At 41.4% G+C, this 12,358-nt stretch overlaps 1 protein-coding gene across 3 annotated transcripts in view; it reads right to left on the bottom strand.

Annotated features, from left to right (window-relative positions):
• Positions 1–12,358, bottom strand: part of LAMA3 (laminin subunit alpha 3) — a 272,359-nt gene that overhangs the window by 73,183 nt on the left and 186,818 nt on the right. For 2 of the 3 annotated variants that reach the window (XM_019465535.2, XM_019465536.2), the window contains exons 37-38: positions 10,735–10,818; positions 2,659–2,889 (exon numbers count right to left, since the gene is read on the bottom strand). In XM_019465535.2, the coding sequence (XP_019321080.2) occupies positions 2,659–2,889; positions 10,735–10,818 (315 nt within the window). Of the gene's footprint in view, positions 1–1,248; positions 2,635–2,658; positions 2,890–10,734; positions 10,819–12,358 lie in introns of those variants that run through there. The other variant, XM_019465538.2, reaches the window with a different exon arrangement.

The following is a 12,358-nucleotide window of genomic DNA, read 5'->3' as shown; positions in this document are numbered from 1 at the left end:
CTTTATGTGTTATATGAATAGGCTTGTCTACAGGAGAATCGAAGTATGAAAGGAATGTTCTTTAATTGAAAACACAACTGAGAGAGACGTTCGAACAAAATTCAGCCACTGGTAGTGTGATCATATCTACAAGCAAATACTCTCCACTACTAAGTGGCAAGTGTCTCTTAATTACCCCCACATATCACATTACATGCTTATGAAATATTTGGTAAAGAACAAATTATCCAAATTAATAAATATATGTGGTTCATTTATGACAACATGTCTGAGTAAAAAGCCTTAATTAAACATGTTTGGCAGGAGGACGGTCCATCCTGATTAAAATTAAACCACCCACCTAATTTGCTTTCGATTAGAAACAGAAAAAGTCTCCTACAAGTCACATGACTTCTACTCGGGCAGAACGTTTGTCGGTTACTGAAATATAATCATTTTCTCACCTCTACAAAGCACACAAACTCCACACAATCTTATACACAATTCAGTTCAAGTACTCAGATTGTATTGAAGATTTACTCTAAATGAAAATGAATGTATCCTAATATATCATTTCAGAAAGGGGTTTAGCAACCATATTTTTTAAGTAACAATTTTTCAGGATCACTTTTCCGATAAACTTTTGTGGTACAAATGATAAAATGATGTCCCTATCAGGTTTTCAGGGCTACCTCAGCAGCCATTGGATCCATTTCTCTGTGAGCATACATGTAAAAATCCAGAAAGTTGAGACAGAGAGAGAGACAGAGAAAGAGAGAGAGAGCAAGCGAGCAGACTTTATGAGTGTTTAATGCCTGGCAAATTGAAGCATGTCTTGTTAGGTATTATACAAATTCAATCTCATCACTTTTCTTAAACATGGATTTCACTGATTTTCGTGGTTTACTTTACCGGTAAATTTTCTTCCAAGCAGAATTTGGAAGTCTACAGGCACTGGACTCTTTTGTCTTGGGGCCTGAGTTACTCTCGAAAGGGCACAAAGTTTCATAGTGTACTAACATCCCACAAACATTCAAACTCTGAGCTGTCTGGGCATTTCCAGGTGGGCTGATGTTTACAGGGTTTGTGGTTAACAGCTCAGGAGAACAATCTGTCAGGCACCGTAATAAACTCTGCCAGTCAACAGGACAGGGAGGCTCTGGGTCCCTCCCCCAGCCCACCCATTATTCATTCATCCCCTTAACTTAAAAAATGTCATAAAGCTAGGAACCCTTCCCCAGCCCAAACCAAATTGAAAAGGGACATTACCTGGCTGGGCTTAAACTCCACATAACTTGCTTGCAGATGGCTTTGACCCGGAGGCTGAAGAAACGCTACCCTTTGCTGCTGTGAATTATATCCCAGACACTGCCCCACAGCTGCCCCAAAGATCCACAGCCATCCAGCGCTCCAGGCTGACCACCTCACTGTGGGGGACATCCTGGTCCCTGGGCGTCCTGCTGGCTGCACGCAAACCTTTTCCTCTTCCTCTTATACCTGCCCTTCCTGCTTCAGTGCCCAAGCCCGCCTGACTCAGGTGAGGCAGGCTGTCTGCGGCAGGAGGCCCCACCTGTAAACTTCACCCATGAGTCAGCCTGTGAGAGAGCGCACATAACAGTCCCACAGGGAAGAACGCCGCTCTGTAATTCCTGCGAGGTGGGGTAGGCATCACCTTCTACCCACCTTACCCCGCAGACGGCACTAGCTGATTAGAGCAGATGTAAATCACAGGCTGAGTCACGAGCAAAGAACACGCCCGGGGCAGGAGGCTGGTAATCCAGAGGTTCCACTCCTTCCCTGGGGCTATGATTTTATTTAATTCGGCTAGAAAAGAGATAGGAGGAAGGGGGTGGGGAAGAAGAATCTTGGCACCTGTGGACTAAATGTTATAAGACAGAAGTCCCCACGGGGTACCTGGGTGGCTCAGTTGGTTAAGCGTCTGACTTTGGCTCAGGTCATGATCTCCCCAGAAAACCACGACAGGTAATATATTTGCAAGTTAAAAAAAGAAACTTGTGTGCCGATCACCTAGGGGCTTTCTGCGATCAAGGGGTGAGGATAGAAAGGGGAGGATGTTGCTAAATGTACATACAGGGGGGTAGAGGGAATACACTGAGTGATAATATTTGTTATTTCCTAATAATTGCACCAAACATTGTGCTTTCCCTCCCATCAGGAAGAGAACCTATTTACAACTTGAGATACGACAGTTTCATTTTATGGCACAATTTAATCATCTGAGGACAAGTCAGGCTGGCTGGGCCTGGCAGGAAGATCTGCTGTGAGTTCGGAAACTGGGCTGCCACGTTCCCTGGAAGAACCAGGACACTGTCTGGACTCTAAACCGGAGGGGCCCTCGACTAAAGAACAGCACAAGAACCCGAGGAAAGGCAGTGGCTCAAATACTGGGATGCCCACTGGCGGGCTCCTTCTACTTCCCAGAAAGTCCTGATTTCTACAACCTCCAGGATTGACCAAATGCCTGCGGCTTTCCAGTGGAATTTGAGGTGTCTGTGATTTCTTTTTTGTATTTCATACCTGAAGGTGGTCCAGGTAAGACAGAAGCTATAGCCCAGGAGACACCTGTCCGATGGACAGAGTACTTCAGACCGTCCAGCAGGGTGGGGGCAGCAGACAGAAGGGGCAGCCACAGGAGTCCTAGGGGGAATTTCTTCCTACCTGACATGAGTCACCGGTGTAGCCAGGGGGGCAGGCACACATCTCCACATGATGTGCTCTACGCCCACTTCCTGTGGCAGAGGCCTCCTCCAGTCCCACCCCGCTCAAGGAGAGCCGCTGAGTCTCGGTGAAGTAGAGTCCTCGGAGGCGCACACCTTCTAGTCTAGACAGTACCATCATCAGCTCTTCCCGGGACACGGGGGCACCGCTGCTGGCGTGCCTGAAGTTTCCCTACACATGGAAAAAGAAAAGCAAGGTCTCCCCTTGGCAAGCTCACTTCCAGGGCTTTCAGAGAGGCAGGCGTCCAGCACAAGTCAAAGGAAAGGCATGGAAGACGAGAGAAGGGAAGGGAAAGGAAGGGAAGGGAAGGGAAGGGAAGGGAAGGGAAGGGAAGGGAAGGGAAGGGAAGGGAAGGGAAGGGAAGGGAAGGGAAGGGAAGGGAAGGGAAGGGCAAGGAGGCAGGGAGGAAGGGAGGAAGGGAGGAGGGGAGGAGGGGAGGAGGAGACGAGGAGAGGAGAGAACAGAAGTTAGTATAAGATAGCAGATTTATATTTAGAGTCAGGTGTCCTGGGTTATTCCTAAGAAAAGAGAGTGCCACATGAAAGGGGAAAAAATGAAGGCAGGAAATAAGGCACAATGAAATGCAATAAGATTTCCTAGTGTTTACTTATTTTAAAATGCACTTTTGGGGCACCTGGTGGCTCAATTGGTTGAATGTCTCTCTTTTTTAAACTTTTTTTTAAAGTTTATTTTTTTGAGAGAGAGAGAGAGCAAGGGAGGGGCAGAGAGTGAGGGAGAGAGAGAATCCCAGGCAGGCTCCTTGCTGTCAGTGTGGAGACAGAGGCGGGGCTCGATCTCAGGAACTGTGAGATCATGACCTGAGCCAAAATCAAGAGTCAGACACTTAATAGACTCAGCCACCCTGGCGCCGCAGAGTATCTGACTCTTGATTTTGGCTCAGGTCATGATCCCAGGGTTATGGGACTGAGCCCCACCTTGGGCTCCATGTTGTGCATGGAGCCTGTTTAAAATATTCTCTCTCTCTCTCTCTCTCTCTCTCTCTCTCCCTTTCCCTCCCTCCCTCCACTTCTCACTTCCTCTGTCCCTCTAACCAACTCTCTCTCTCTCTCAAATAAATAAATAAATACATAAATAAATACTTTTTTTTAAAAATGCACTTTTGTGTGTGCAAGCACAAAATGAATGAGAATGATACAGGAGAAAGGCTTAAGGAAACCCACTGAGTCATGCAGTTAGATCACTCATTAAATGTACATAATTGGGACAGAAAGTACAATCTTTTCTTGCACACACACATTTACATTTTACTTTTATGATGGTAAAAGGCACATCACATAAAATTTACCATTTCAGCCATTTTTAAATGTACAGTAGAATAGCATTAATTATATTCACATTGTTGTATAACACATCCTAGACCTTTATCATCTTGCAAAATGGAAACTCTCTACCTATTAAGCAATTTCTCCTCTCCCGCCAATTCCTGAAAACCACCATTCTACTTTCTGATATTATGAATTCGATTACTTTAAATACCTCATATAAGTGGAATCACTCAGTATTTGTCTTTTGGTGACTGGCTTATTCCACTCAGCATAAAATCTTCACATTACGTTCCAGCATCTAACTAGCTAGATCTATCATATTCTAGCAGGTGATAGGATTTCCTTTTTAAGGTAATATAATATTCCAACATATGTATATACCATGTTTTCTTTATCCATTCATCTGTCATCTGCCACCTCTTATCTACTGTGAATAGTGCTGAAATGAACATGGATGTGTGAATAGCTGTTCAAAACGCTATTTTCAATTCTTTTGGGTATATACTCAGAAGTGGGATTGCTGGATCACGTGGTCATTCTATCTTTAAAATTTTTTTTAATCTCAATACTCTTTTCCACAGTGGCTCGCACTGTTTTATAATCTCACCAACAGTGCACATGTGTTCCAATTTCTGCACATCCTCGCCGACACTTGTTATTCTGTTTTATTTTTAACAGTAGCCATCCTAATGACTGTGAGATGGCATCCCGTTGGTTTTGATTTGCATTTCTCTACTAATTAGTGATGTTGAGTATCTCTTCATGTAAAAGCCTGCACTTAGAGAAAGAATTTTTTTTTCATGTTTGTTTATTTTTGAGAGAGAGACACAGAGCATGAGCAGTGGAGGGGCAGAGAGAGAGGGAGACACAGAACTGGAAACGGGCTCCAGGCTGTTAGCGCAGAGCTCGACATGGGACTTGAACTCAGGAAGTGTAAGATCATGACCTGAGCTGAAGTCGGAGGCTTAAACGACTGAGCCACCCAGTCATCCCTAAAAGACTGCACATTTAACCTTTATATTCTGTTGCCTCCTTAAAACTTGGCTTCCATATGTCTTAAATGCGCATAATAATATCTAATCTCTCAGCAGTATGATGAGGATTATGTGTCCTATAGTGTCCTATATAGTAGAGGATTAAAGCAAATTAAATAATATAATGTACATAAAGTGTTTAGCCCAGTGCCTAACATGTAGTAGACATTCAATAAATGGTATCTATTATTATTTACATATAAATAAGATACTAATATAATTTTAGTTTATATTTTTAACAGCTTGAGGTATGATTTGCATACAATTATATTCCCTTATTTTAAGCGTACAATTTTTAGTAAATTTACAGAAGCATGCAACCATCACCACAATGTAGTTTTACATTTTCATCCCCCTACCCGCAAAAGAACCCTTGTGCCCATTTGTAGTTACTGCCTATTCCCATCCCAAGCCCCAGGCAACTGTCTCTAGCTTTACCCTTGTTGGACCATTTATGTAAATACAAGCTGTAGGGACGCCTGGGTGGCTCAGTCAGTTAGGCATCTGACTCTTGGTTTCGGCTTGGGTCATGATCTCACAGTTCAAGAGTTCTGTGCTGCTAGTGTGAAACCTGCTTGGGATTCTCTCTCTCCCTCTCTCTCTGCCCCTCCCCCACTCATGCTTGTTCTCTCACTTGCTCTCTCTCAAAATAAATTTAAAATAACACTTAAAAATCAATCAATAAATACAAACTATTTCAATAGTACACAAATGCTTATCTTCTATTCATTTCTTCACCTGCTCTGTTGTGCTCTTATTATCATATACATTATGTCTTTATACACTGTATGCTGATCAACACAGACTTATAATTACTTATAATTATTGCTTTAAGCAGTTGTCTTTTAAATCAGAAGGTTACAAACAAAAGATATATTTTTACTGCCTTTCATATTTACCTATGTAGTTACCTTTACAAGTGTTTTTCATTTCTAACAGGGATTGAAGTTATTGTCTATAGTGTCCTTTCATTTCTGTCTAAAGATTCCCATTAGTATTTCTTATAAGGAGGGCGGGATAGCACTGAATTCTCCCTGTTTTGTTTATAATGGAATGTCTTCATTTCTCCTCCATTTTTGAAGGACATTTTTCTGGATATGTAATTCTTTGCTGCATGTTTCTTTTAGCACTTTGAATGCTGCCCCACTGCCTTCTGACTTCCATGGTTTCTGGTGAACAGTTAGGTCTTAACCTTATTGAGGACCCTTGTATGTGATGTGCTTCTCTCCCATTGCTTTTAAGATTGTCTTTGTCTTTCAGAATCTTTACTATGATGTTTCTAATGTGTGGATCTCTTGCGTTTATCCGACATGAAGTTTGTTGAGCTTGGATGTGTAGATTAATGATTTTCATCAAATCTGATAAGTTTTGCAGCCATTATTTCTTTAAATATTGTTTCTTTCTTTGTTTCTCTCTCCTCTTGTTCCGGTACTTCAATTATTCACATGTTGGTACATTTGATGGTGTCTCATACGTCTTTGAGAGTCTGTTTGTTTTTCCTCACTCTTTTTACTTTCTGTTCCTCAGACTGAATAATCTCAATTGACCTTCAAATTGGCTGATCCTTTCTTCTGCCTGTTCAACTCTGTTGTCGAGCCCTGGTCTTAGTCAGCCTGGCTGCCATAACAAAACACCATAGACTCGATGGCTTAAACAACAGAAATCTGTTTTCTCAAAGTTATAGAGGCTAGAAGTCCCAGATCAAGATTGCCAGCCAGTTTGGTCCCTGGTGAGAATTTTCTTACTAGCTTACACATGGTTGCCTTCTCACTGTGTTCTTATGTGGTAGACAGAGAGAGTGAGTTTTCTGGTGTCTCCTTTTATAAGGGCATTGATTCTATCAGATCACAGCTCTATCCTTATGATCTTATTTAACCTTAATTACTTCTTTACTCCAAATACACTCAAACTAGAGACCAGGGCTTCAACACATAAATTTGGAGAGAACACAACCCAGTCCACAGCAGCTCTTCTAGTAAATTCTTCATTTTCAGATATTGTAATTTTCAACCCTAGAATTTCTATTTGGTTCTTTTTTTTATAATTCCTATTTCTTTACTAGTATATTGCATTTGGTGAGATATTGTTCTCATATTTTACTTTAGTTCTTTAGACATGGTATTCTTTAGTTCTTTGATGTATGTTGATTTAAAGTCTTTGTGTAGTAAGTCCAATGTCTGGGCTTCCTTAGGGACAGTTTCTATTTATTTATTGCCTTTCCCTCCTGTGCATGGACCATGCTTTCCTGTTTCTTTTTCATGTCTCATATTTTTTTGTGGAAAACTGGACATTTAACATAATGTAACATGGCAACTCAGGAAATCATATTTCTCCCCCCTCCCCAGAATGTGTTGCTGTTGCTATTTACTATTGTTGTTTGTGTCTTTGTTTAATGAGTTTTCTGAACTAATTCTGTAAAGTCTGTATTCTTTGTCATGTAAGGCCATGAAAGTCTCTGCTTAGGTAGCTTAGTGGTCAGCTAGTGACTGGACAGAGATTTCTTTAAATGCATAAAACCGAAAAGTCTCTTAGTATCTGCCAAGGGGTTTGTGTGTATGTTGAGGGACCCCTCAACACTCAGCCAGGCAGCTGACAACTCTGTTTTAGCCTTCACTTCTGGTTTATTCTAAGCCTCAAGGTCAGCTAGAGGTGAGGGCTTAGGGCAGTGTCAGGTCTTTCCTGAGCATGCTCACAGCCCTGAGTATGTGTGGCCTTCTACCTTCCCAAGATTGTGTTGGAGCTTTCCAAAGCCCCTATGGACATCTCATTCCCAGCTTTTTAAGTTTTGTGATTAGCCTATTATTAGTCCCAACTGTTATCCATCACCTCAGGCAGCCATGAAGTTAAGCAACCGCCTCTAAATGTTTTCAGACATCCCAAGGGAAAAGCTTTTCATTTTGGAGACAGTTCCAAGTCAGGTCAAACAAAGACAGCTTAGAGGTAGAATCTTCCAGAAAACCTCCAGACAGGTCAAATCATGATAGTTCTCTGGGAGTGAAGCTTTGTATAAGCTCCGATGCCACTGTCTCCCCTGATGGTTGCTGGGCTACTGGCGGTCACCTTGCTGGTGGGCTATTGTTTTTCAAAGCTACTGTGGAGGTGGGGAATGGGAACAGAGCAAGCTGACTGCCACAAAGCCCGATGTTCTTACCAAAATTCAGCCATTTTTCTTGAATAAACACTTTTCAGATTGTTGTAAGCCTCTGATCAATGTCCAGGTTCTAACATACTTGATTCTAACCATTTTTGCCAGATTTCTCATTGCTTTTACAGAGGAGAGAATTTCTGGAGGTTCCTCCTCCACCAATTTTGCTGGCATGTCCACTCTCATATAAATAGAATATGTGGTCTGTGTCTTGCTTCTTTGAATATAAAAGCAATATATTGCTTTTGAGGTTCATCCATGTTGTCATAGGTATCAATGCTTTGTTTCATTTATTGCCAAGTAGTATTCTATTGAATGGATGGACCTGTACAGAAATGTTAAAATATGTCTACAGATTCAAAGTACTTGAAAAGTATCATCTTGAGGTATCAGACATATTTAAAAAAAAATTTTTTTAATGTTTATTTTTGGGAGCGAAAGAGAGACAGAGCATGAGTAGGAGAGGGGCAGAGAGAGAGGGAGACACAGAATCCGAAGCAGGCTCCAGTCTCCATGCTGTAAGCACAGAGCCCTATGCGGGGCTCGAAATCACGAACTGCGAAGATCATGACCTGAGCCAAAGTCGGATGCTTAATGACTGAGCCACCCAGGCACCCCTTAATGTTTATTTTTGAATGTGTGTGCAAGTAGGGGAGGTACAGAGAAAAGGGGAGGTGAGGATCTGAAGTGGGCTTCTGTGCTGACAGCAGAAAGCCCAATGCAAGGCTTGAACCCATGGACCACTAGATCATGACCTGAGCTGAAGTCAGACACTTAACCGACTGGGTCACCCAGGCACCCCTGGACATACTTAATAATACAAGTGGAACACTATTTTAAAGAAGTTGTCATAACCAAGTAAATGTAATATGTTTTATGATTTCATAAGCTTTCCTTTATTTATTTATCTTAATCTTATTTCTTTTGGTATTAGACTGTTTTTGTGGCTTTTCTATCCATTCATCCCAAGCCTTTGTTGGCCACTGAGGAAGGCATGAGATCACAGCATTTACAAGCTCACAGGGTTTATAAGACAATGATAATTACCTGTAAAACAGGAGAGACCATGCTAAGTGCCATACAGATAGTATAAACAAAGCCCTATGAAGATGAAACTCTGTATATTCTACACAATTTATATTTTAAATTTATACACATGAAATATATGTCTAGAAATATAATTAATATTTTGAATTCATAAAATAAGTCAAAACTCATAATTGCTTGAAAGGACTAAGTTGTAGAAATGGAGTATTACTCGGCAATCCAAAAGAATGAAATCTTGCCATTTGCAACTATGTGGATGGAACTAGAGGGTATTATGCTAAGCGAAATTAGAGAAAGACAAATATCATACTTCACTCATATGAGGAATTTAAGATACAAAACAGATGAACACAAGGGAAGAGAAGCAAAAATAATATAAAAACAGGGAGGGAGACAAAACATAAGAGACTCTTAAATATGGAGAACAAACAGAAGGTTGCTGAGGGGTTGTGAGAGAGGGGATGGGCTAAATGGGTAAGGGGCATTAAGGAATCTACTCCTGAAATCATTGTGGCACTATATGCTAACTGACTTGGATATAAATTAAAAAAATAAATTAAATTAAAAAAAAGAAAAGATGCTCAACATCAGTCATCATTGGGGAAATACAAATCAAAACTACAATGAGATATCACTTCAAATCTGTCAGAATGGCTGAAATCAACAACACAAGAAAAAACAGGTAGCTGCAAGGATGTGGAGAAAGAAAAACCCTCTTACACTGTTGGTGGGAAGGCAAACCAGTCCAGCGACTCTGGAAAACAGGATAGAGGTTCTTCAAAAAGTTAATGGTAGAACTACCCTATGATCCAGCAATCACACTATTGGGTATTTACCCAGACAATACAGGACACTAATTCAAAGGGATACATGCATCCAATGTTTATAGCAGCATTATTTGCAATAGCCAAGATATGGAAGCAGCCCGAGTGTCCACTTACTGATGAATGGATAAAGAGGAGGTGTAACACACACACACACACACACACACACACACACACACACACACACACACACACACTGGAATATTATTCAGACATAAAATAGAATAAAATCTTGCCATTTGCAATGACATGGACAGAGCTAGAGAGTCTAATGCTAAATGAAGTAAGTCAGTCAGAGAAAGACACACACCATATGATTTCACTCATTTGTGGAATTTAAGAAACAAACAAACAAAAAAACAAGCAAAGAGAAAAAGTAAGAGAGAGAGAGAAACAAAGCAAGAAACAGATGATTGATTATAGAAAACAATCTGAAGGTTACGCGGGGAGGGGTGAGTGGGTTAAACAGCTGATGGGGATTAAGGCGGGCACTTGTCATGATGAGCACAGGGTGATGTATGGAAGTGTCGAATCACTATATTGTACACCTGAAACTAATATAACACTGTATGTTAACTAAGTGGAATTAAAATAAAAACTTAAATCTTAAAAAAAAAAAGAACTAAGTTATGGAACAAAAAGGATCATCAAGAACCTTTTTATGTGTGTTTTTCCTTTACCTCCACCACCTGCACACGCACGTGATACAGACGGTCTGGCCGTGGGTTATTTGGCTCCTCATGGATGATGGACATGTGCTGACCCTGTTTAAAGAAAAACATGAGATACGTCACAACAGAGAAATAATACCTAATATGGTGCATGTTTGCAAACAGGAAACCAGGAAAATCCCCTTGACTGAAAGTGGCTATATAAAGATGGAATTTATTTTATTTTAATTAATTAATTAATTTTTTTTTTTTTTACAAAAAACCATGCTTTGCAGTCAATGCATGAGGTGACTTTCCATGACGGCTGACAGGTCCAGGCTGTAGTAACCAGAAAGTGCTTTGGTGGGTGAGTTAGTGAGGAGGGTGGGGTGGGGAGAAGGGCTATGTGCAGGCTGCATAGACAGGTTGCTGCAGAGCTGGCACGTGGGGGAGGAAGCCCCCATAGCCCACTCCCTGTGGGATCCAGCCCTGCTCACTCTCAGCCTCTGAACCTCGCTCCTCATAGCAGGGGCTCTTTGGGACTCCTGACAGGGCATAATGGGAAGGTCAAAACCCACCAACACCTCCACCCCAAACCCTCACACAAAAACCCCAGCTTTTCTGTTACAAACCCAAACCCAAAAGGGTTCCATTCGCTAGTGCTGGCATTTCAGAAAGAAGACCATTATCTGCAATCACAATCACTGAAAAGCTTAATCTAAAAAACATGCCCCGTAGGCTTTTAATTATGGTGGTTTGGAACAAAGCAGCAGACTGAATGCTTCATGAGCCTAAATTATTTTCCATCTTGGGAGGGAAAATTAAGAAGAAATTTTGGTCCTCACTTTTCCGTGAATTCCAACTGCCTGTGTAATAAACTCTTTGGCAATAAAATATTGGTATATTAATGGCCCGAACTTAAGATATTCTGAAAAAATAGGAAACTGAAATACAGCACTGCCATGATGGCATTTTTATTATGGAGCTATTTTTTTCCTCTAAAACATCTTTGGGGGCCTGGGTGGCTCAGTTGGTTGAGCTTCTGACTTCGGCTCAGGTCATGATCTCGCGGTTGTGAGTTCAAGCCCTGCATCGGGCTCTGTGCTGACAGCATGGAGCCTGGAGCCTGCTTCGCATTCTGTGTTGTGTGTCTCTCTCTCTGCCCCTCCCCCACTCAAGTTCTGTCTCTCTCTGTCTCAAAAATAAAATAAAGATTAAAAAAAATTTTTTTAAGTCTTCAGGGCCTCATTTTCAACATGTTTTACAAAGGTTCTTTGAAGTTTTTGAAACGACAGTTCAATAAATTTGGGTGCCAGTAAAAACAAAACACAACCCAGCAGTGCCTAAACACAAAAATTGGCCAGAATGCAAGGCTCTCAGCTGTGACGAGATGTGTGAGACTCGTTCGTCCCTACTGTACAGGGAATGACACACAAAAACCTTCAGGAAGCTGGAATTGCACTGCATTAACCACAGCACATAAACCAGAAACGGCATCAAGTTCAGGCTCAGGCACCTCAGTTCTGTTCAAGACACTGGGCCCTGTACTTTAGGAGATTCAAAGCAGAATGTGACGTTGACCCTGCCCTCGAGGAATTTTCTAGGTTGCAGTTGTAGACTATGTGGCTGGTACATACTGTATAGATGTCACTTC

This window comes from Panthera pardus, unplaced genomic scaffold (genome assembly GCF_024362965.1).
Source record: "Panthera pardus isolate Hobbes unplaced genomic scaffold, ASM2436296v1 HiC_scaffold_15, whole genome shotgun sequence".
Taxonomy (NCBI): Eukaryota; Metazoa; Chordata; class Mammalia; order Carnivora; family Felidae; genus Panthera; species Panthera pardus.
Note: the sequence above shows the minus strand (reverse complement) of the source record. Positions and strands in the feature narration are given on the sequence as shown.